The sequence below is a fragment of the Megalops cyprinoides genome, chromosome 7, assembly GCF_013368585.1.
Source record: "Megalops cyprinoides isolate fMegCyp1 chromosome 7, fMegCyp1.pri, whole genome shotgun sequence".
NCBI classification, from domain to species: domain Eukaryota; kingdom Metazoa; phylum Chordata; class Actinopteri; order Elopiformes; family Megalopidae; genus Megalops; species Megalops cyprinoides.
In genome coordinates, this window is record NC_050589.1 from 32,431,705 (window position 1) to 32,457,079 (window position 25,375).

General features: G+C 52.3%; 1 protein-coding gene across 4 annotated transcripts in view; it reads right to left on the bottom strand.

The window, feature by feature from the left end:
- The window catches only part of LOC118781422 (vitamin D3 receptor A), a 37,239-nt gene that overhangs the window by 5,363 nt on the left and 6,501 nt on the right, over positions 1-25,375 (bottom strand). The window contains exons 1-6 of one of the 4 annotated variants that reach the window (XM_036534459.1): positions 13,624-13,908; positions 7,510-7,657; positions 5,162-5,292; positions 1,681-1,865; positions 1,413-1,512; positions 285-468 (exon numbers count right to left, since the gene is read on the bottom strand). In XM_036534459.1, the coding sequence (XP_036390352.1) occupies positions 285-468; positions 1,413-1,512; positions 1,681-1,865; positions 5,162-5,292; positions 7,510-7,655 (746 nt within the window). In that variant the 5' untranslated portion in view covers positions 7,656-7,657; positions 13,624-13,908. Of the gene's footprint in view, positions 1-284; positions 469-1,412; positions 1,513-1,680; positions 1,866-5,161; positions 5,293-7,509; positions 7,658-11,349; positions 12,239-13,369; positions 13,408-13,623; positions 13,909-25,375 lie in introns of those variants that run through there. The other 3 variants (XM_036534458.1, XM_036534457.1, XM_036534456.1) reach the window with 3 other exon arrangements.

Sequence of the window (25,375 nt, forward strand, 5' to 3'; positions counted from 1 at the left end):
GCGCTGCTGTTCTGTTTACCCACAATTCTAAAGGGTTGCAACATCGCAAGCCGACGAACAGGTTGCGGAGAATGTTCCGATGTAGCGTTGTTTATATCTCAATTATAGCACAAATTAGGGACACCGTGTGCTGTGCTTAGCCTTGCGGTCGCGCCGCGCCGATACCAACCCTTTGTGCGTACACCCACACACATCCACACAGGCAGGCAGGCAGGCAGGCACGTGCACACACACGCGCAAGCGCACACACACACACACACAGACAGACGTACGCACACACGCACCTGAACCCCGGGATCATTTTGGCGAAACCGATGACCTTCTGGATGCTGTAGCTAACGAGGTCGGCGAGGTGGGGCAGCATGGACAGGTTGGGGGTTTCGCTCTCGCTGGACTCGGGGCTGCCGCCGTTCTCCTGGTACATCATCAGGAGGCTGCTGAAGTTCATCAGCTTCATATCCACCGACTCTGCAAGGGAGAGAGAGGATGAGCTCCGCCCCACACGAAGGGCGAGAGGAGGGGTGAGAGGACCGGCTCCGCCCCACACGAAGGGCGAGAGGAGGGGTGAGAGGACCGGCTCCGCCCCACACAAAGGGCGAGAGGAGGGGTGAGAGGACCGGCTCCGCCCCACACAAAGGGCGAGAGGAGGGGCGAGAGGACCGGCTCCGCCCCACACGAAGGGCGAGAGGAGGGGTGAGAGGACCGGCTCCGCCCCACACAAAGGGCGAGAGGAGGGGTGAGAGGACCGGCTCCGCCCCACACGAAGGGCGAGAGGAGGGGTGAGAGGATCGGCTCCGCCCCACACAAAGGGCGAGAGGAGGGGTGAGAGGATCGGCTCCGCCCCACACAAAGGGCGAGAGGAGGGGTGAGAGGACCGGCTCCGCCCCACACGAAGGGCGAGAGGACCGGCTCCGCCCCACACGAAGGATGAGAGGAGGGGTGAGATGTGCTGGCCCCGCCCAATGCAAGATCAACAGTAGGTGAGACAAGAAGTCAATTCCGCCTCTCTCCTTGTCCCTCTGTGTGGGGCAAAGCAAGGTGGGAAGGAGGAGGACAGAGCGGGGAGACATATCAGCTCAACCCCACACAGAAGTGGGGAGGATAGGAGGGGGAGAGGGGGACAGGAAAAGACAGAGGATAGAGGAGACTAGCTCCATCTTGCACAAAGAGGGGAGTCAAGAGGAGGGGGGGAAGGAAAGAGGGTCCATTGATCCTCCCAAAACAGGAAGGCGGGGACACACAAAAGTAAACGCAAGGAAGAAATCAGGAAAGCCAAAAGTAACATGTAAAAGCATGACTTCAGTGACAAGTTCAAAGAGAACAGCTGCAGAGCTGCTTGAGCCTGACTGCAGGGCGCGCGTGCGTGTGTGTGCGCGCGTGCGTGTGTGTGTGAGTGTGTGTGTGTGTCTCACCTGGGGAGTGGTTGAAGGAGTCTGAGGAGAAATCGGACAGCGAGTGGAGCGAGGCTGCACGGCTGGCACTGCGCGTCACTGGGCCCTCCCGCACCGGTGGCTGCAGCACACACACACACACACACACACACACACACACACACACACACACACACACACACACACACACACACACACACGGGGACAGACAGAAAGCAGCAGAGGTCAGCAGGGTGCTGATGAGGCCGTGGGGTGCTGCAAGCTGTCAGGGGAGGCGCAGGGGACTGACCCGGAAGCGGGTGAAGTCGGAGTAGGACTCGTCGTAGGTCTTGTGGTGCGCCTCCACCAGAGTGGCGATCACCTGGCTCTGCTCCTCGCTCAGGCGGGGCTTCAGCGCCTCCCGCGCCGCCTCCTCCTCCTTCCGCCGCATGATCAGATCCTTCTTCCTCTGCACCTCCTCATCTGTGAGGATGACTGTGATGGGGGGGGGGGGGGGGGGGGGGGGGGGGTATGAGAAAGGGGGAGAGGCAAGGAGAGAAGGAAGGGGAGACACAGAGAGAGGGACCGAGGGAGATAGGGAGAGACAGGAAGGGAGGGGAAGAGATTGGGAGAGAGAAAGGTAAGGAGAAGAAAGGAGAAGGGGAGGAGGAAGGGAGCATCAGAGAGAGGAAGACGGTGAGAGAGCGGAATGAAAATTGTGGAGGCAACAGTGAAAGAGAGAGGGGAAGGGTTGAGGAGGGAGAGAGAGGGAAATTGAACAAGATGCGAATTATTATGATTTCTGCCCAACAGTCTCACACCTGATTCTGTTTACTATAAATGATGAAATTCTCTTCAGAAGAAAATGACCTATTGTTACAGATCCAGCAGTCAAACTGAAACAGACTGTAACACAAAGGCAGGACAATGCTCAAGTCCAGAGACAGCTGAAAACTGGAGACATTTGGAGGCCAGGCAATTTTTCACAGCAACAGTAATCAAAATAGGACCGAAAAACACAGCATGATGAAAGAGCATTTATAACCTGTCCGTGAAAAATTATCAGTACTATATATGATACATAGTGCGATACGGATGCTGAATTAAAGTATGTCAATGGAGCTTTATTTATTCATTCAGCAGAACGGTACCTTATGTGGGGGTGACACCTGACTCTGCACAAAGTTCTGCCCCATTACTAAAAAACACAGCGGGCTGACTGTGTTAAAGCATCTGACAATGAACTCAACAGGACAGCATCCAGTTGGATACACTCCACATCAACGGCCAGGGCAAACGTCCTTTTTGTTAGTATGTCCAAGCAAAAGCTTTAGCGGAGTGTTTCTTCTCCCACAAATCCCCCCCCCACTGAGTGTTTTAAGCAGGCAGCACAGATTGTTCCAGACGCTGGTGCGGCCGGCGGTACAGGTTATCGGCACGGGCCCACGTCGTCCCTGCCTTCCCAACGTGCCCACACCGGGGGCTTCGCGCCCGATCTCCTGGAACCCGCACAAACGGCAGCGGACAATATGCGGAACTCGCGGAGCAGGGCCGCCCCTCTGTTTGAGAGACGCTGAAAACCGGCGGGAACGTTTATGCAGTGTGGGGCGGAAAGAGACCCCCGGGGAATCGGGCCGGCACAGCTTTGATCCCGACGGCCAGGCAAAAACAAAGGAAATTAAAAAGGAGAGCCCTGCGCCTTCTCACACACACACACAAACACACACACACACACACACACACACACACACACACACACACACATACACACACATACACACACACGCACACAAACCATCTACCAGCGCATGCAGAAGGCAGGCAGAGCAGCTTCCACTCCCACAGGCCTTCAGCTAGGGCAGTTCACCTCACACTTTACACAATCTGCACTACTGATGCTACTTTCAGAGAGGCCCGAGTTCACCGATTGAGTGGACGTTCTCCGTCCGATGACCAATCAACGGTGACCGGCAGCAGTGGCCGCCTCCTTGTTTGTTACAGGAGCGCGAACCGCCCGACCAATCCCCACCGCTGACCCCGTGGCCTGAACTGCTCATATCGCTGAGGACACAGAGAGGCCATTTTGAGGCGCATCCTCTTGTCTTTTTTGGAACTCATTAGAGGTTATGACACCGCTGCAAAGCCCCTTCCTCTCTGGTGAATGAAATGTGGGTCAGACCAACTGTTGTGTAAAAGGCTAGAGAAAGAGTTATTGTTTCTGTTTCTCTCTCTCTCTCTCTCTCTCTCTCCCTCCCTCTCTCCTCTCTCTCTTCCTTTGTTGTTGTTTGTTTGGGACCTGTGGTGACGTCTCAGTTAGGTGTCATGTACGACTTTAAAAGCATGGTGCACTTCTATGAAGACATGAGAGGGAAACATTAATCGATCGCTACCTAAATGCTAAAAAGATCTGAGTGAGGAACACAGATCTTTTCACCGCTTCCACGCATTGTGCGTTTCTACAAAGCTGTGATAGGGAAAACATAGATCTGTCACTGTCTAAAAGCATGGTACACCTCTACAAAGATGTGGTAGGGAAAGGCTGACGTGATATATGTTCTACAGCTCATAGCGTTTCACTTTCAGAGCCCCACCCAGAACAAGCGTAGCTACAGGTCAGTGGGGGAGGAACACCATGAGTTAAGAAGCTTAGACCCTGCACAGTGATTTCTGCAACACCGTCCTCTGAGCCCTACAATAACCTGCACTGGAAGGTTGTCTCCCTGTGTTCCGTTAATGACAAAGGTACACGGCCAACCCTGACCTGAAATTCAATCACGAATGATACGATCACACCGTTCCTCATTAATTACCCTTGTGGGCATCAGACGGGGATGTGTGGGCATGTCCAACACTCTGATGATTTCATCCTTCCTCCGGGGCACGGCTTTATGCAAATCCCAGTGCCGGTTCATGCCCTTTAAATGACGGACCTGTTCTGAGCTGAACTCCTCCCACGGGCTTTGTAAAGGTGGAGACTGAAAATCAGTGCTTCTGTAGAAATGCTTATTTATCTGCTGGAGCTGGCTGAGCGTTTCAGCAGTGGCTCTCACAGGTCTCTGGCAGCGAGTCTACCGCCAGGAGACCCGCCTGGCCAGTGTTTGTGGTGCTGGGACTCTTTGGTGTGTAGCAGGTGTCCAGTACATTGGCACTGTGTTCACTCTAAGGCAGGGGTGTCCAAACCTCTCCTGGAGGGCCACTTGTCCTGCGTGTTTTAGATCCCTCCCTTCTCCAACACAGCTGATTCAAATGATCAACTTGTTATGTACTCCTGAAGATGCTTAATAACAAACTGATCATTTGAATCAGCTGTGTTGGAGCAGGGAGAGATCTAAAACATGCAGGACAAGGGGTACTCCAGGAGAGGTTTGGACACCCCTGCTCTAAGGTGTGCAGTGAGCGTTCGGTAAACTGGGATTCTGCTAACTCTGTGCTGTGCGGTAGGTGTTCAGTAAACTGGGACCGCGTTCGCTCTGAGGTGTGCAGTGAGCGTTCAGTACACTGAGACAATGTTCACAATGCTCAGTCGGTTCAGTGCCCAGGGACCATGCTCACAACGTGGTGTGCAGCAGGTGTTCAGATGACTGAACTACCGTTCCCTATGTGTGCAGTAAGTGTTCAGTGCAACAGAATAGTGTTAACTCTGTGGTGCGCAGTAGGTGCTCAGTGCGCTATGACTACACTGACTCTCAAGTGCGCAGTAGGTGTTTAGTACAGTGGGAATATATTCACTATCAGGTGTGCAGTAGGTGGTCAGTAGGTGTTCAGTACAGCGGTGAACGGCAGTGACTTACACTCCTTCATCATGCCGATGTCCACACAGCGCTTGAGCCGGCAGGCCTGGCAGTGCCGCCGGTTGTCCTTGGTGATGGTGCAGCTGCCGTTGAAAGGGCAGGTGAAGCTGGCCTTGCGCTTCATGCTGCGTCTGGCGGGGGACAGACAACCAGACAGACAGACAGACGGACACGTTCAGACGCTTCACAGGACGCGGGCCGAGCCTACGGTCCGACGGGTCACCCAGTCAGAGACCAGCCAGGTGGACACAGGCCAGGGCGGACAGAATGGGCAGCGAGAATAAACAACGTTCAGCTACAGAAAGCTAAGCAAAGCCGGGGCTTACACTCACAGAGAGGTTATTACAGAATGCTGCCCGCAAAACCAGGGCTTACACACACACAAACACAGAGGTTATTACAAAACACTACTCACAAAGCCCCCGCTAATACACACACACAAACACACACACACACACACACACACACACACAGAGGTTATGCAAACAGGCAGCTGGAACAGCGAGAACACCCTATCCTAACCCCGTGCCCCCTCCCCACCCCTGGGAAAACAAACAAACATGGCGTTATGAGCCATGCCATGCCATGCCAGCGTGCACGCTGATCAACCTTCACACAGAGAGGTCTGGCAGCCTGCAAGCACAACCCTGCAGCAGGCCCCACAGATACGCACACACACAGGCTCACTCATACACACACACACACACACACACGCACACGCACACACACGCACACACACGCTCACTCATACACACACACGGACACGGACACGCACACACACAGATACACGCGCACACACACACTCATAAACACACGCACGCACGCACGCACACAGATACATGCACACACACGCTCACTCATACACACACACGGACACGCACACACACAGATACACGCGCACACACACACTCATAAACACACGCACGCACGCACGCACACAGATACACGCACACACACGCTCACTCATACACACACACGCACACACGCTCACTCATACACACACACGCACACACGCTCACTCATACACACACACACGCACGCACACACGCTCACTCATACACACACACGCACACACACACACACAGATACACACACACGCTCACTCATACACACACACGCGCACGCACACACGCTCACTCATACACACACACGCACACACACACGCACACTCACGCACACGCACACTCACGCACACACACAGACGCACACACACAGATACACACACGCTCACTCATACACACACACGCAAGCACACACACACACACACACACACACACGCTCACTCATATACATACACGCACACACACACACACACACGGGCACAAACAGGCGTGCACACACACACAGACATAGACACTCACGCAGACATACACACACACAGGCACACACATATACACACATTCCCCCACACAGACAAACACACACAGACATGAAGACACCCACGCACACACTGACACGAAGACACACACACACACACACACACACACACACACACACACACACACACACACACACACAAGCTTACAGACGTATACAGACACAAACCCACACGCGCAAGATGGAGGGGGTTAGTCCAGGTGTGCGAGATGGGCGGTCTGGTAAACAGCTCACATATCGGAAAAACACACCAGCACGGCAGCATGACACAGCTGAGTAGGGACAGAGATTCATGAGAGCAGCAGCGGCAGCAGCAGCAGGCGAGCGCTCGAGGTGCAAACGTTCTCAGCTCGCTCTTTCTCCCGTCCGCGCCCACAGCTCTCCCATCAGACATACACAAATCAGACATACTGGCATAAGCACCGGGCACATGGTGCGGGGGAATCAAATTCCACACAGCTGCGCAACGTTACACACCTCTCGCGCTCCCGGGAGAAACCCCAACTGAAACGAGCATTAACTAACGAACGAACGTGCACGTGTTTGCACACAGACCGCACACGGCAGACACTGCTCCAAAAAGTCCCCGTGTTCCCTTCACTTCCCAAGTACACACCCATGTCTCCTAACCCAAAGAAGCCCTGGTCCTCCTCTCCCTGCTCCCTAAATAGCACCCCCATCGTCCTACCTGAAGAAGCTGTTGTTCCTCCTCTTTCCCGCATATGATTACCCTTGTAGGCCTACCTGAAAAAGCCTTTTGCCCTCCTCCTGGCCCCCAGACTAGTGCCCTTGAAAGCCTCCCTGAAGACCCCCTTGTCCCTTCTCTTGCGCTGCTGTGAGCGCCCCTGTAGGCCTATATCCGAAGAAGCCCTTGTCCTGCCTGTTGGCTCGCTGAGAGTTCCCCTGTGTGCCTACCTGAAGGAGCCCTTGTCCCGCCTGTCGGCTCGCTGAGAGTTCCCCTGTGTGCCTACCTGAAGAAGCCCTTGCAGCCCTCGCAGGTCATGGCGTTGAAGTGGAAGCCTGTGGCCTTGTCTCCGCAGACGCCGCAGATGCGCGGCACATTGCGGTCAAACTCGTCCGGACCCAGCGCCGAGGTGCTCACAGCCATGGTGTCCATTACTGAGAGGGAGGGAGGGAGAGGGGGAAGAGAAAAGAGGGGGTCATTTCAGAGGGTAGAGGCAGCAGTGTGACGGCGGTCAGGGATCCGGGGGCATGACCATAAGGCTGTAGGCTCAAATCCCACATGGGCCACTTCCCTTGGACCCCCCTGGGCAATCATTCTGAATTGCTTCAGCAAATCCAGCTGTATGAACACATGTATGGAGTAAAGCACACATAGGACACAGAGCAAATTGCACAAAGTGAGAGACCAAGGGTAGGGCCGCAGGTGGAGAGCAGACTACTGTATCGCTTCTCCAATTTAATTAACGCCAGAGTGCCGTCTCTGACTGACACAGGTGCTGAGGAGCCGCGGCTGCCGGATGCGCCCCGGACCGCCGATCTCGGCACGGTGAGTTCCAGGAAGCGCCGAGCCTTCCGCCAACCCTAACGCGGAGCGTGGGCTTCATCGAAATGCACCAATTATCCGTCTGGTCAGAATGGCCTGTACATGCTCGCCGCGTCCTCGTGGGTGCAGGGCGAAAATATGACAGGCATCAACTCCCAGCATGCACTGCATCCCCCTTCTGGCTTCTCCAAACAGTTCAAGAAGAAGTCAGGCACAGCGCTAATGGATACACACAATAAGATGGTAGGAGAGGGCAGGTCTAGGGTTAGGTTTTTGGGGGGGGGGGGGGTTGCTGGGAAGTGAATGATACACAGAGGAAAAATAAACTGTAGAACAGTCAGCTTGCGACGATCTGAATAATGTAGATCTTGGTAGCAGCGTCGTATGTTGATCTGCTGGGAACAAAAGCACAGAGCAGGTGCCAATTCTCGGCCCCAGACTGGGGTCTGAAAAACAGGAACAGCCTCTTTATTAACAGTGATCAGTACTGCACCCGCTCCATGTGTGCACCATCCAGACGGGGGCTACAGGGGCCTTTTCCTGGAAGAGGCTGCGTTGTTTTGCTAACCGGCAGCAAAAGAGAGAGAGAGAGAGAGAGAGAGAGAGAGAGAGAGAGAGAGAGAGAGAGGTGACAACGAAACTGAACTACTCCAGCTTTACCGGGAACCAGGCTTCCAGCAGGACTAATGGCATCCATTCAGATGGCAATTATTTAAAAGCAGGGAAATGGCGGCGACGCTGGTCCGGGGCGCTTAAGGAAGGGCAGCGTGTGCCTCGGCATCCGCGCGCCGCTGTTTGCGTCGTGCGTGTTCTCTCGGAGCGCCCCGTTTCCCAGAAACTGCGCATCGGCGTCAGGAGTCCGCTCGTCCCGCACCTCTGGCGGGCTATTTATAGGGCAGTCTCCGACCCCCGCCTCGCGCCCCCTCCTGATCTTCTCCGCTCCATATGCAAGCCGAGAGACCGTAAGGACAGACGTACCCCTCTTTCCCTACCTGCATATAATCCCCTCACTTACCCACACACACACACACACACAATGCATGTTTAGGCAGCCAGGCACAGACATTTCATCAGTATGAAAGAGCCAGTGCTTAACTATGAGGCATCCATACAGGAGCACAGGAGAAGCACACGACCATCAACATATCACAGCTTGGAAAAAGCCACGGTGTAAGGCAACAGCCCGGGCTGTGACACAGGAGTCACCCAAAGCAGGCGTCATTTAGTTCAATTCAGGACACAAGGCCTCGCCAACTCTTACCGCTCTCCCAACCGTGGAGAGATGATTCATTCATACGCGCAACCACACCAAAGACTCCGAGAGAACACTTAAAAGATGCATATGCAAAAGCAAAAAAAAGTCTACATATTTGTGACAGATCGTTATCAGCGAGCAGATCTGCCTCGATCAACGCCGGCGCGGGCAAGCCCGGCCCGGATTCACAATGGCAGCCGTGCTGGCTGCTGGCCAACCGATGTGCATGTGTGTGTGTGTGTGTGTGTGCACGTGTGTGTGTGTTTGGGGCGGGAGGTGAGAAGTGTGTGCTATTCAGGCAGATGCTTCTTAAGGCTCGAGGGAACAGAAGGAGCCAAACGGCCGGTCCCGGGGGAGGCCACCCCTGTCTTCAGTTATTCAGTAAATAATCCGCACTGGAACGCCGTGTTCGGCACAAACAAAGCCTACCGCGTGGTACTATGTGGAAATGCGGTAACTATGTGTGTGAGTATGGCAAGAGCTTAAGTATGCGTCTCTGAAACCATAACAAAACACTGACTGCTGGTTAGCATCTGCTGCCGCGCAAGAGGCTGCCAAGAAGGACGCCAGGACGAGGACCGCGGCTCGCAGCCCGGCATCAGCCTGCCCGGTGCCGCTTTTCAGGCCTCGGCAACCAGGTGTCCCGAGGTCAGCGAAACAGAGATGACAGAAGTGAAGAGCCTTGGGCCGCGTCCAAATCCCCGCACGCTCCCCCGATCTGAGATCAGCGACGGCCAGCTGACACCCGCCGAGCGCTCTGCACATCATGCTCAGCGCTCATCTTTGATGCAGCCAAACACAAATGAAACCTCGGGGGCCGACCAACCGTTCTCCATCCGCGACTCCCCGCAATGCCCAACCGCCCCCACCCCTCCCCCAAATCTGTCAGTACCACCCACCAGCTGGTTAAGCCTGTGGCTACAATGCACATATTCACAGAACTATAGAACTATAGAGCTATCACTATAGATGTCGCAGTTACTATAGCTAGCTGTCTAACTGGCAAGAGGACAGTCCATTTCCAGTTTAGTTCTAGACTATTAACTGCAATTGTCCACTTACTGATTCACTGTTAATTAGTTCATTTATTTGTCTGCGGTAAAAAGTAATTTCAGTGATAATCAGGTGAATGCTGATGTTAAAAGCAGTTCTGAGCAAAACATAATTTAAATTCTTTTTCAAGCGGTCTAATTTTAATTGACAAATGGCACTGGGACAAAGGGTAGAAAGTTATCGGAGGGTCATGGAACAAATAATAACACTGCAAAAAGGAGATGCTTCAGCAGCCTCAAGGACACAGTTGCATTTTTTTTCCCCTAAGCGGACCTCTGCGCTATTTTTTTTTTTTTTTTTTTTTTTTTTAAACAGAAAAGTTTTAGGCGGCAGGCAGAGTTTTAATGGGGCAGTAAATAAACACGTCGGTGGTGTTGACCTGCCCCGGACGAGCAGCGGCTCGGCGGAGGCGATGAACTTTGGACCCGCTGGCTGTACTGACGGAGGATGAATAGGCAGGCGCGGAGCTGGACGGCTGACAGCGGCGTGAAAAGCAGCCTGTGGTTTAGCGTGGTATGAGGGCCCCGAATCCCTTTAGAGAGGCATTCAGCGGGCGGATCAAAACGGCCGCCTAATCCTGACTGAGCCCGCGGGCCTCGCCGTCGCACGGGGGGTGTGTACGTGTGTGTGTGTGTGTGTGTGTGTGTGTGTGCGCGCATTGGGGGGCGTCTGGCTCCAATGAGTTGACAGTGCTCCCAGTGCGGTCCCCTCCTGGTTATTGGCCGGCTACGCTATGACCCAAACAGGGCATGTCCGCACCCGACTCCTGCGATTGGTCGATGGTGGGGACCGTGCCACATTCTCACCCCCCACCCCCCACACTCATCCCCATAGGTCACTCCAAGCCCCCTTCTGGTGGAGCGGTAAAGTCCACCGCAGGGGTCAACAACTGCAGGTGTACGGGGCAGCCTCCTTATCGCAGAGGGGCTTGGGAATGATTAACCAAACTGGCCACAGTGTTGATAAATGCACCCAAAGATGACACAACAGCCTCACCTTTAACAGCTGCCGCCTGGTGCTCTGAACTGGCGCTCCTCCATTTTGGTATGGAGGGGCGGGGCGGTGACACTGTACGTTTCTGGCTCTCATTCCAAACGAGCTCCCCGTTAATTCAGCTTGATTTAGCCGTTAAGTGAAAACTGGCCTTTATTTGCCGTGTCCTCAGTTATTTCTTTGTGGAAGAAGTGTGTTGCTGAGGTGCATTTGTGCTGACAGAAAGGTAAGGGCGTTTATTTGCCATACTTTTGGGAATATGCCCCTTTAACAAATTTGAGGCAGCTGTCTCAGTTAAGGCCAGTGATTAAATTAATTGTTCCCAGCCATACTGAAGAACTAATAACTCTTAATTAACTTGAATACCTGTCCGTATTACTAATGCGTTTACGACACACAAATGAACACAGATGGCTTAAAGAAACACCTTTGCTTGTACCTTTTTGCTCCTGCACAAATTCTCCCAGGACTGCTTTTGCACGGGACTCAGAGCGGCTAGCCAGTTAGGTGAAATCAGATACAGATCAGCATTCAACAGCTCAGTCAGTCCTAACTCGCAGCTCTCAGCTGGAAAGAGGCCCGCGACACATAGTGTGTCCAGCCGAGAAACGCTGGGCTTAGATAATGAACACGTCCACTCGCTATCCTGTCAGCAACTGGCCCCGAGTGCTGAACATTAATCTTACGTTCGAAGCGCACAACAGCAATGAAAACGCATTACTGTTACGATAAATAAGTATTATCATCATTTGGCATACGTTCTTATCCAGAGTGATTTTTCCAAGGTCACAGTGGCGATATAAACTGATAGGCACTATATGCATCATGCTATCTTTCAAATGTAGAATCGATAAAAAATAAATAAATAAATAAATCTGGCCTATTAGAAAATCAATAAAAACCTTCTGCCAATCCGCGCTGGCAACGAGGAGCCCTTGGCAGCGGAAAGAAAAGAAAACAGAACACAAGAGTGGCTCTTGATAACTCTTTCAGAGGACGATATTTACCCTACTCAACACTGAGTGGAAGAAGTATAAACTGAAGCGGGGGGTGGGTGGGCTGCGGGCAAGACTGCTCAGGCCTCTGTAAATATTTGCCGGGGACTGCTTTAGGTGACGGTGAAAGGAGGGCTGAGGAAAACCCGGCGTGCGCTACAGCCCCGAGATTCGAGCAGAAACGGGCCTCCCGCGAGAGAGCGGATGTTACTCCCCCCGTGGCGTCCAGAACCCCCCGCGGGCGGGAGGGGGGGACGCCAGAGCCTGACCCAGTTCCTCCCCGGACTGAGCCGCGCTTCTCCTCGGAATGGAGTCTGAAGCCACGCAAGGGGTATAATTATTAACAGGCTGCCTTTATTTTAGGAACGCAACGCGTTTGTTAGGGAATATGGCACCGAACGCTGGCAGAACCGGGACTTCGGAAAATGATTCACCGCCCTGATCTGACGACGGAAACGTTAAAAACCTCCGGTGAACTCGGGGAGAACCCTGTTACGGAGCAAGTGCCACATCTCTCAGACTTAAGGACAAAAGTCCGCTTGTTCACTCACAACAGCTGAATCCAGTTAACCGAAAAACAGAAATGAACTACACCTAATGTCAGCACACATACTTGCACTGTTGTCATAATTAAGCACGGAAAGACTTGTACATCTTGTAAAGAATCTTGAAAGCAATTTTCCACCAGTAAATCTACCAAAAAAAGAGATATTCTGCTCCTATATGCCAGCTACACTTACCACTTACAAGTTTGCTTGTTTGTCCCATACACTGGTACAACAAAACACAAAAAAAATCAATTAACTACCTTAATTTAACCTTAATTAAATCCCACAGTTTAAAGAAACACTTACAACATGCTGTATCTGATAACAGGCCCCAAATGCCAGAGGTGATGTAATAATTGGCACTTGCTTAGAAGTAAGCTACTGCACAACACTGATTCCTGCCATTATCACCTGGACGCAAGTCTGACCCTCAGAAAGAGCACGTCAGGTCCTCTGAACATTATCCGCTCTCTTTCATACCTGTCAAAGATCTCGGAAAGGTGTTAACTGGAGGCAATCAGGGTCAGTGCAATATCCCACACGCTAACCAGATCGAACGTGCGATTTTTTCCATCTCCAGTGGAATGGCGAAACAAGCTCTTGCGTCATCGTTTCCCCTCTCTCTCTCTCTCTCTCGCCCGTGGGACAGAGGCTCCGGGAGTTAGCCTAAGCGGTAACCTGCGGGAGTGGCCTCCAGGGAAAGAGGACTCGGGTCCGAACGCCGTCGCACTGACCTGAGCGGCGCAGACGCGGGCAGGAGATCTCCGCTGGACAAGCAGTCAGGCCATTCCCACTCAAAAGCCCCGGGCGTGCAGGCTGGAAATAACGACAGGTACCAGACGCAATATCCAGTGTCTGATTGGTTTGCAAATCCCACCGTCTGTCTCCCTGTGCTCTCTCTCTCTCTCGTTCCTGTCTCCGTGCGTGCGGCTGGGGGCAGAATCTGGCAGCGGCGCGGGGCGCGTTACAGCCTATTTGCTCGGCAATACGATACGTTCGAGAGATGAGCGCCGTTAATGTTTAACCTACAAACAGGGTCGCGGGGGCGAACTCCAGTGGAGTGGAGCGGCAGCGGTGGCTGTGGCCGAGAGGCCTTCCCTCCCTACCCCCCGCCCCCACGTCCCCACCTCGCCACCTCGCCTTGATGGCCTTTTAACTTACAGTAGCTCTGAGTGAGGCGTGCGCCTGTGGCATCGCACAATAGGGCGAACTCACCACGTCCGTCACGTTTCAGAAGACGTCTGAACTCCGGGCAGAAACCGCAATTAGCGTTCGGGAACGAGTGCTTGCCACACCTGTGGAGTTTTCATTGCCCCTATTTTTTAAAATCAGAACAGTGTGAATAACCTGTCTACCCACATTTCCCTTTCCACAGTACACCTCAGCCCGGGGTTACAAGGGGACACAGCCCATACCCGACATGTTGGCTATATAAAACTGCAGCTGGAATTACCCTCATGACACTGGCTAAATGCTGAGAAGTCTGAAGCGGAGGGGAAATATTTGGCCACATGTGCATTATGAAACCCATCTCATTTTGGACACCAACAATCAGACATCATTATCATCCCCCCATAATTTCACTGGCAAGCACAAACAATATCCTTTTCATGAATTACTCTAATTATTTATGCTTAAGTTCAAAACTCTGCTGAGGCAGAGAGGGGTGATTGCGAATGGCAGCTATCCGATTAAAACTCTCTCCGGACAACAAAAAGTTTGCTCAGCGCTTACAAAGAAACAGTAGTTTGAACAAACCCGCACTGTACCAGCTGATCAAGGCGCTTTAATGACTTTGGCCGCGCTTTGATCCCTCCTGAACGAAATTGGCCGTAAGCTGGAATTACCCACATGACATTGGAATGTTCTGGCAGGCCGCGCGATACATACAGCTTTATAGTTGAGTAACGGGATAGAATGTCATAACACAGCCTGACCGAGGGGACAGAAAAACAAATGCCAGAAAGAACAGTCTGATCGGACGCATGGCAAGAGAAGACAAATAGCTGTGAGCCTTTCCCCAACTTGGACTGGAAGTTCCCCTTTGCAGCTCGGTGTCTGAGTTTTCTTCCCCCTCCCCACTCTCACCCTGCTTTCTACTCAATCCGTTTCTGCAGTGCACACCTGAGCCCGGACGTTCAGTCCTGTAAACAGATAAGGGGTTAGGCAACAGGCCACAGCAATTCCATCAGCGGTGGGGTGGGAATGCTGCAGTTCATATTCCAACCACCGGGGGCAGCGTCTCTAACCTAAGCCCTCGTGCAACAAAATCAGAGCCAGGAAATGATGCTGAATATTTGAACGGTGCCCAAATACTCCAGACGACGATTCGCAGCGTGGTTGGAATCAATTTCTCTGAAAGCGCCCGGGTAGCAAAATACGGCGTTTATTAATTACAGGAACAGAAAGGCCGATACTACGCACAGCGGTGCACCGCGGACTGCGTTTCACCGAAATCCTGGAGGGCCAGACACAATGCCTCACTTCCTTCCTGCATTTCCTTCCAATGTTTTATTGACAGAATTACATGGAACAATAAAGCTACCTCACAAAAAATAACAGCAATAAAAAGAAATTAAATAATAATAAAAAAGCTGAATGCATTCACAGGGATGGTGTTGACAAAGGTGGAGCTTCATACGGCGTCCCGGTGGCCGCGGATAATCCCGCTCATTGTCTGATTGGCGCAGCTTTGGCATTTCCAGCCCCGGCTAGCTGAGGAACATGAATCATTTAAAATGTAAACCTACACTCCTAGCCGTATGCATCTAATGAAGGCCAGGGCCATGCATAGGGTAATGTACATCTCTCCACTGGAAATCGGAGCAACCCAAGCTTCCCGGCAGTCGCTGGTGCCTCATTCAATTAAACATCGGGCCGCCCACGCCGCGTGGGTTTGAATAACGAATCTGCAACTCAGGCCGCTCATATGACGCTGATTAAAAACCCGTACAAAAGGTCCCGGCTTTCCCAGCAGGCTGAGCCGAGGTGGATGGGACCGCTGATTACCGACCGCGGCGCTTTTCGCGCGTTTCGGCAGCGGCTCGAAGAACGGCTTGTTTATTTTCATCACGCACAATGCAAATAAACTGAGCCTACCCACAAAATGATTTTTAAAAAAATCACCCCGACAAAGCGTTAGCTGTCTGAGGGCTCGCCGTCCTCGTCACGTGAGGGGAAGCGTCTGCCCACGGCGTGGCAACGTGGCGCGGAATGTTCCGGCGGTGCGAGTGACAATGTTCCGCACTGTTCCCGCCCGGGAGGCGAACTGGAGGACGACCGGGGGGCCGAGCATGAGCTCACTGAGGCGGCTGAATGGGGGAGGCCGCCGTGTTACAAAGGCGTAACGTGACTCCGCCGCCAGTCCTGGGGCGACATTTGGGGTGTGCCCGGCAAGCCTGCGAGAGCGACGAAGACCCTTCTTAAATAAAGACACCGTAAGGGTTTATAGGGACAGTGCAAGAGGCAGAGCCACTGTAAACAACGGCAGAGATTGCCAGCGTCCTGTCGATGGCAGGAAGAAAGCCAATGAGAGGTGCTGGGATTTGTTGGCTCCTCGGGTTACAACAGTAAATAGGGGAAAAATAAGAAACACAGACAGTGTTGGCAGCTGTTTCTGCCAAATCAAAACCCATGAAGTAACTGCGTACTGTAAAATACCAGCGCGGGCCATTCACAGTGGACAGGGAAAAATAACCAAACTGAACCTAAAGGAGGTGTATCAAACACGAACTGCACGTGAAGCGGATGAATTAGCTCAATTAAAAGCAAAAAAAGAGGATACTCCGTGAACACATACAGCCACAGTCAAAATGTTCTACTTTGTTCTGGTCTGCATTCAGTATGGATACTGGACTAAATTTGAAATCACAGCCATCTTAGGCATTCAAAGCAGGAACTAGCCTGAGCTCCTAACAGTAGGTCTCAATGTTATGTTTGCAACCCTTTTTCCTAACATCAAAGGCCTGTAGGCCTGCTGTACATAGCTACTGTAAAGCCAGTGAATAAAGCCAATGGAAAAGGACCACAGCACACCAAGTGGAGAGGAAGCTAGCAGAAGAGCTCTATGGGATGTGGCGAAGTACAGAAACCGATAATGAGGGCAAAGAACAAAAACACAAATGGCACCAGCCTATAAAAATGCACAATATGAGCATTTTCTTTGAGCACACAGGTGATACTCAAAGAGGCCACGTCACATACTCTACATCAAGGCCCCGAATTACAAATTAACCACTGTTGAATCAAACTAATTTCTCACAAACTGTTTTGCACCTTAGTTGATCTATCGGAGGATGGAACGCCAGTGACTGCATGCCAAATATGCAAGCATCCAAAGATACCTTCCTAAAATGCAACTCAAAGCTACAGAGCCTAATAGTATGCCCTTATTTTACACAGGAGAATATGACCTCTGGGTAGATAGCCTGCACAGGAGTTTTGTACATATGAGGGTACCCTGCTGTTGGGATAGGCTTTGCTCAGATAGGAGAATGTGGCCAATGTTAGTGCAGCCCCATCAGGAGTGAGGGGTGAGAGATGAGTACTTCGGACTCCTCCCTCTGCCGTCTCTCTCTGGAGCTCTGGCAGGACCGGCGATCGGGCGGATGAGAGAGCAAGGATTGAGCGGGGATCGATGTCACCGACTTAGGGAGGCTGGCGCGCCTCCCGGCGATGTGATTTATGGAGCTCTCGCCGTGAATGAGGCAGAGCGACACCTCTACCTCTCTCTCCTCGGTCCAAACTGCTTTACACCCCTCTCCGGGTCCCCACGCGAACCCGTGCCAGAAGATTCCGCGCCAGAACACTCTCCCTCTTTTGCCCTACAGCTCTCTGCTCCGCTGAACCCGCCGCACCTGTTGAAATAACTCCCTAATTAAAACATTAAATCATTAAAAAAAGAGATTGAGCTATTGTCATTTCAGTAATACTAAAAACTGAAGGGCTAATATACAGCACCCTGACACCACGAAGGCTAGTATTTTCCACCCCTTAGTAAATGGAAAGCCACATTACAGAGGAATATGACCAGAGAACCTCAACCAGGGGACAGAAGACCAGGGTCGATGAATAATTTTTCCGTTTTTCGAATTTCCTCCCTCCTGGGTGGTCTCTGGGGGTTTTGTTTGTTGTTTGTTTGCAGTGCACTATAAAGCGATCAAAAAGCACGCCACTCCAAATAAAATCAGACTGAAAGCTGAATACAACGCAATAAATCTTTATCATCCCCTTGGGCAATCAGGTGTGCAGGCAGAGTCTTTCCCGAAACGCAGCAGACGGGCTGCTGTACTGATACTGCAGAAACGGGCGGCCGAACCAGCACACCGCACGTTCTGAGCGTCAGGAAGCTCCCAAAAGAGGGGGGCGGACCTCCCCCGCCACGTTCCGCCCGAGGGCCTCTGGGGCGACGCGGGAACCCCAATGCGTGGCACGGACCGAGCTGGCACGGTAGCGCGGCGGCCGTTTGGCACAGGGCTGGCTCACACGGTGCCCGCGCCGGGCAGGTACCCAGTGAGCCAATCAGACCGGGAGGTGATTAGGTGGCCGGGATGAGTCAGCCAGACTGGAGTTTGGCCACTTCAGCCTTAACACGCCCCCCCACCCCTTCCCTAATTCTTCACCATCTGCGCCATAATCATCTTTAAAGGGCGTCCGCGGCTGATCCCAGAAACATAATCGGCAGTTTATCTCGCTGTCATTGTTTAATGCACGCATCACACAGAGAGACACTGTTCCCTCTTCAGGCAAAAGAGCTGGTAAGAACTTGGCAAGTAATCCCAAGGAAAGTGTTATGCAGACATAGCAAGAAGGCAGGAGACTGCCCGTCTGCACGTGGCTAATTTGTACACTTTCTCTGGGTTGCCCAGGGTGCCTTTAAATGAGCCCGAGATCCTCCCATGTCACAGTGTCCCGCGCGCCGCGAGCGAAACTCCCTGAGCCAGTGGCCCCGCTTTCCGCCCGAACCTGGCTCCCATTTGCTCAGCGCACATAACAAGGCTCAAGGGCATTAAGATAATTACATTACTCAAATATGTACTGTGCGCTGGAAAACTAAACAGCAGGAAAATATACAGAAAATTCCTAATAAACGATTTGCTTTCCAAAGAAAACACATTGTTTGATAAGCTCAGACCTTTTTTTCTGTATGACATTATTTGGGCTTTTCTGGAGGAAATGCCTTTGTGGATTTCATATAGGTTACATAAACTCGTGTTATTCGTGTCATTCGGGTTATTCACAATGTAATTTCGCTGTGTACTTTTTTAAATTCAGAAGTTAAGCACAGAAAACTTATGTACGATTGCTACAGCTACCAGAGTAGCTTAAAGCTGCCTAAAGGTCAAGTCAGCACATATCTGACAAAACAATGCACTATACTGTTCATACCGTTCAGTGAAGGGTACTAAAAATAAACAGTTATCACCCATTAAAGTATGAACATAATCCTTCATTTAGAAGAATGACTAATCAACTCAACAACATGAGTTAACATAAAAAATATATTTGGCTAATTAGATTTTCTTGTTTTTTTTTTCCCCCCAAAATGTACTATACTTTACTCAAAGTGCACACTGTGAGCAAACTTAGGCCTCTGTTTAATTTATCTGCAGTGTGTTTTACTATACCTTTCATTTGAAGTAACACACTTTAGGAAGGGCTGCATATTTGATTCTCATACAGTACTTTTCCTTACGTTTAGAGATCACAATGTAACTTCAGAAGTAATACTAAAAAGTACCGAAAGTACTATTTTGAGTACCGACATACTAAAAAGGCTTAAAATAGCTGGCTTCTTACTGGAGTGTGAGCGCTGTAGCGGCGGGCTGCTGTCTGCGTTTGGCTGCACGTGAATCAGCGGAAGGCATGTTATTGGCAGCTCCCGGGGGCCGCGTTCCTGCCTGACCCCGCCGCACAGGATTAGCTAGAAAACAGGTTTGCAACTCTACACTGCTGCTCTGAGAGGGACTAAGCACCCGCAATAAAGCAAGGAGATTTGTCTCCGCACACTCCACTCTGTACACAGTTATGAATACGCAGACGTGCCCAGAAATGCAAGGGGGCGACTTTTAATTGAGATCTTAGCGAGAGGCTTCTCGAAGTGCTGCGTTTGTGCGCAACTGCAAGTATTTGTTTTTGGCTCAGATTTTTATGCAACGACTTTACACAAGTGAAACCGCTCGTGGCTTATTCCATACGCCCCCCCCCCCCCCGCCCCGCCCTCAGCCAATGGTGAGCTGACGCTCTGATGGCGATGACTACACGGTGAAGGCGGGAATGCCCAGAGCGAAAAGGAGAAAGATGGCAGCGATAACAGGAACAATGGCGTCCGTCTAGACAGCAGCGCGGAGCGGCTGTAATGCGACACTGCCGCGGCTCGGCCTGGAGGGGGAACGTAACCGGGACGACCTGTTTGGGGGGGTGGGGGGGGTCGGTGGCAGATGGCCTGGATCTGCGTTCCATCAATGGGCTGCCGCGGGACGCCCCTCCACATTTGGCTGCCGCACGCCGCGACAGCGGGGAATGGCTTGGCTTGCTTATCCTTCTCCGCTGGTTTTGAGAATTCGTACGCCTTTGCTCGGGGAGTCCCTGAGGCAGGGCTACTGGTGTAAAAGGTCAGAGGCAGCAACCATAACAGAGGGTTGAGTGGGAAGGGCGGGTGTCAGCCGGGTGATAGGACAGCGGTCAGGAAAGGGTTGGGAAAAAGTCACACAGCTTCCCGGCCTGGCCAGCCTCTGATTGGCCAGGCTTCGCAAGACGTCCCACGTCATCGTTATAAACAGTGCGTAATACTAACAATGAGAAGGTGAAAGATCGAGAAAAAGGAAAGAAAGAGGGAGTGAGAGAAGAAGAGAAAGCCATTTTTCCACAAGAACACCACATGCACAGAAAAAAAAAGAGAAAAAAAGGAACAAAAATCCCCTACCCAAGCTGAAAAAAATGAGACAGGAAATTCTGGCATCATAGTAATGGCCTGTCTTTCCTTGCCCATCTCTACTGCATTTTCCTTTCAAGGTTTTTTGCATTAGTAGAGACCATACTCCATATTGTGTGAGCAGTAACCCACCTAACCAGTATGGAGTCAGGACCTGGTAGGAAGGCCTGAAGGAAGCAGCAACTGAGCTTCAGTAGTTTCTAGGTTCCCACACACTCGGATGAAGGTTGCCAAGTAATAAATGCATTTAAGCCAATCAGCTGTGCTCTTCTCCGACTGACATCCCATCCCCATCCGAGAGACACTTCAAAATAAGAGCCCCCGTATTCCACGGGAAGCCCGTGGAGTGTGCCTGTGGAGTGTGCCATGAGCCATGAGCGGTCACACAAACGTGGCGAATTCGCAATGCCGCAGACACGACAAAGACATTCACAAAGACAGACATGCTGGGAGCTCAGGTCCTCAGACTCAGAGCACAAAAAAACGCCTGCTCAACCACAAAACCTCAAAGCCAATTTCACATCCTGACACTTCTTTTTTTTTTTTTTTTTTTTAAATCTCGGGCAGTCGGTTCTTCTGAAGGCGGCAGCTGCTGACGGAAAGCCAGCGTTCACCTTTAGCCCACAACTCTGGCGTCAATTAAGAAAAAAACAGATAGGGGAGGGAAAAACTCCTCTGTGCCTGTAACAGACAAAGTGAGTCATCCGCTCCTCTGCCGCATCACTGCAAACCACAGCCATCGCTCCCCGTTTCTAGGAAATGGCGGGCGGCGCGGCCCCGCTTTGGGAAGTAGCGAGGAGCACGAAAAATACAAATGAGATCAAATGAGGGACGGGAGAGCTTGTTTTACATATTAATCGCTCCGATCGATGAGCATGCGAGGCTCCCGGATGCCCGCTGTGCGGCCTCATGTGGAGCCTGTGTGAGGATGAAACTGTCTGTCCCGCCCAAACCAGCGGCTGTGTACCAGGCAGACCAGCGGCCCTGTCCCGTACCAACCAGCGGCTCTGTCCTGCCCAGACCAGCGGCTGTATACCAGCCGAGACCAGCGGCTCTGTCCTGCCCAGACCAGCGGCTGTATACCAGCCAGACCAGCGGCCCTGTCCCGCCCAGACCAGCGGCGCTGTCCCGCCCAGGCCAGCGGCCCTGTACCACACAGACCAGCGGCCCTGTACCGCACAGATCAGCAGGGCTCCCTGTCAGCAGCCCTATACCAGCCAAATATCAGCACTATTTTATCTGTAAGATCAGTAGACCCATGTCAGCAGCCCTATAACAAACACAGCAACCCTGTACCAGTAGCCCTGCACCAATAAGAAAAGCAGTTCTGCACTCCCATGTCAGCAGCCCTCTCCTCTGTGAGATCAGCCCTCCAGTAATTAGATCAGCAGCTGTACACTCATCGGCTCCGTGGCCCTGTCTGCGTCAGTCGGATCAGTGGCACCCGGCGCCCGCGGCTCTGCTCATAACGTCGGACAGCCTTGCCGGGAATCGCCGGCCAGCTGGGTTTCCTGTTCTACAGACGGCCCTTCGCGCACGTTACCCGAGGAGAGCGCGTTCCGCCACTCCGCGGGGGGGGGGGGGGGGGGGGCTACACACGGGAATCCAGATGTGCAGCGCCGGGGCGCACATCTGGAGCCCACAGGGAGAGTCTGCGTGGGGGTTCCACCGCTCCCCTATCTCCACCTAAACTTTTAGCGCACATCTCCTTTAAAAAAAAAAAAAAAACAGCCGTCAATGAGAAGCAGTCCACCTCTGGAGAGAGCAGGGAGCGCTGGCAAGCCGTTCATTAAACGCTTTTTGAAGGTGTACTTAGGGATAGTTCACTCGGGAGCTCGGGGACAACTCTGCAAAACGCTTTCATGGCAGGTTTTATCTCCCGGCCTCCGGAAAAGGAAGTCATTTTACTTAACAGTATCTGAAATGCCTCCCAGTGATCGCCGTTATCAACGTACAGATGGTAAAGTCACTGTTCTGACTCACTGATACTAACAACAATGGGCAAACCGGGCTCTGCTCCGCTAGCCAACATCCCTCTGCCGTGAGATGCCAGCTTAGATAACACACAAATTACCAGATCGGGACAATATAAGCCTATTCATATTACCTATAATTTCCTTGTTTTGTACACAGGGCCAACTCATGCAATCTCGCTAAAGAAGAAAAAAAAAAAACGCGTAACATTTCAAATCGGAGGTCTGTTGGGGTTCTACATGAGCTCCGGCGATACCGTAACTGCACCCGAGCTGAGCGTCTGACGGCCAATCTCGTTCGCCGCGGCCTGGGCGAGGAACACGGATGGACCGGCATGCAAACGAGCCTGGCGGCCGATCCTGATCGCCGCGCTGGCCGGTGGCCAGCGATTCGCCGAGACTCGAAGGCGAGCGCAGCAAACAGAACGATTAAAATGTTCCGGGCGTGAGGGCTGAGAGAAGCAGCGGCGTGTTCGCCGCGCGGCCGCGAGGCTGGGAGGGGACGCGTGACTCACGGGGCGGCCAGCGCTCGCAGAGGCTGCGGCGTTTTTAATGTTGACGCTGTGCACTGCACAACACCGGTCGTTTTCAACTGGAAAACTGATTAGGAGAAGCTCCAGCAGTGCTAGTCTTATCCCCATGCTGAAGATCTGAGATTTGGCGCCCGGTCCACCACGGTGTGTGGAAAGAGCGCTCCAGGACCGCGCAGGGCTGGAAAGAGGCTTTGCAGCTGAAAAGTTGCTTGTCTGTCATGCTCACATGCCATTACCCATAATTACCCAACCACAAAATATGACTAATTGTCTTCGTGATGATATCCATTTACCTTAAATATCTTTAAGTATTTTTTTTCCAGGGGTCAGCTAATTAATTGTGCTAGCTGAAATTGAAGCAACAGCGCAATAACTAGTCTGCTAGCAACAACACTAACATTAGTTGGAAACAACAAAAATAACAAAAAAAAAAAAAAAATTATTTTAATACTAAGTTTGCCCTCATCATGTGTGTTCTTTGTACCTGGAGCTGTGAGAATCTGTAACACAGGGATAGACTGGTGGGCTTTTGGCAGGGGCTTTGGTGAATCAATTTCCATATCAATCACTGTTTATTCATTCAGTTTTCTCCTCAGACGACGAGAGAGAGAGACAGGTCAAGCACATTCCCAGAATCCCTTGCGGAACCAGTCCCTGTCATCTGACCAGCACGTGTTCTTCAGAGACTGACGGTGAGAGCCAAACGTTACCGGCGTCCAGAAGAGGCAAGGACGCCGTGGCGCGTTACAGGAACAGCGACGAGAAGCCGGGCCCCGAAAGGGAAGGAGGGGCCGAGCCCTCGGAAATGATCTTAACAGGGGGCGCATGTGGGCTCTAATGAGCAGGAAGCATGCGATACTTCAAGCCCATCCACAATAAATTACAGAGCCCTCGCACACACAGACGGCGGGAGAATTAATCCACCAGCGCGCCTAAACGGACGTATAAACAACGTTTAACAATCCCATTACTTCCCTATTACACACACGCGGCAAGACAGAATTTCTCAAAGCGGTAAAAACCCACCGCCCCCCTTCAGCTGCGGCGGGGGTGGGGGGGAGGATGGGGGGGCGGAAAATGCAGGCTATGTTTCAGCACATAATTCTGGCTGGTTCACTACAAGTACAGACATAAAACAAATCCGCTGTGAGAGAAAGCCCTCAAAAGGCCTCCCTGAGCACAGCACAGCGCTGTGATGGACAACAGGGCTGCATCTCCGCGCGCGCGCGCGCACACACACACACACACACACACACACGCACAAATGCAAATGCAGAAAAAAACGAAAACAGGGGAAGGAAGAAAAGGGTGAGTCGGAGAGGAAGAGACAGAGAGAGAGAGGGAGAGAGAGGGAGAGAGAGAGACGGAGAGAGCCGAAATGAAATCCAGAGAACTAGTCCAGTCCTGTCCTGGCCTCCCCACTGTTCTGCATTCACTGCTGGGGCGGCCAAAGTCAGCAGCTCACCAGCTGAGGGGGGCCCCCGCGGGGCCTGCGACCGGGACACAAACAGGAAGGGGAGCTCTGGGGGCTTGAGCCCGGTGGCCAATCCCGCCCGGCGGTCTGGACTTCACCCCTCCTCCTCCCGCACGCCCTCCCACTCGCGGCGGGCAGCTGCCCCTGGCCGTGGGCCCCTCTGGAGAGACAGGCGGTCAGAGGAGCGCACTCTGAACAAACAGAGGCCCCCTCTCTCCCTCTCGGGGGCTCGCGCGCTCTGAAAACGGGAAGCGCTGGCAGGGCGGGGCCCTGCGGTCCCCCCCGCTAAAGTTTACACTCCGGAGTATGGGGAAGGGGCTTCAAATGGCAGCAGGCCCATTATTATCCCAATCAAATAACCGCCTAGTAAAACGCAGCGTAAGTGGTTTCGGGAGAGCAAGGCTTCGTGAGCACCAGAAATGGGACGGGCCTATCGGGTGTTATCAGCAATTGGTTCGTCTGAACCAATCATAGAGCAATGTTTTTTTTTATTCAGGCAAACAAGTCAATGATTGGCAGCATGTGATAGGTCCACCCAGTACAGGCCTCACTCTGAAAAAAACAGCAAAAAAA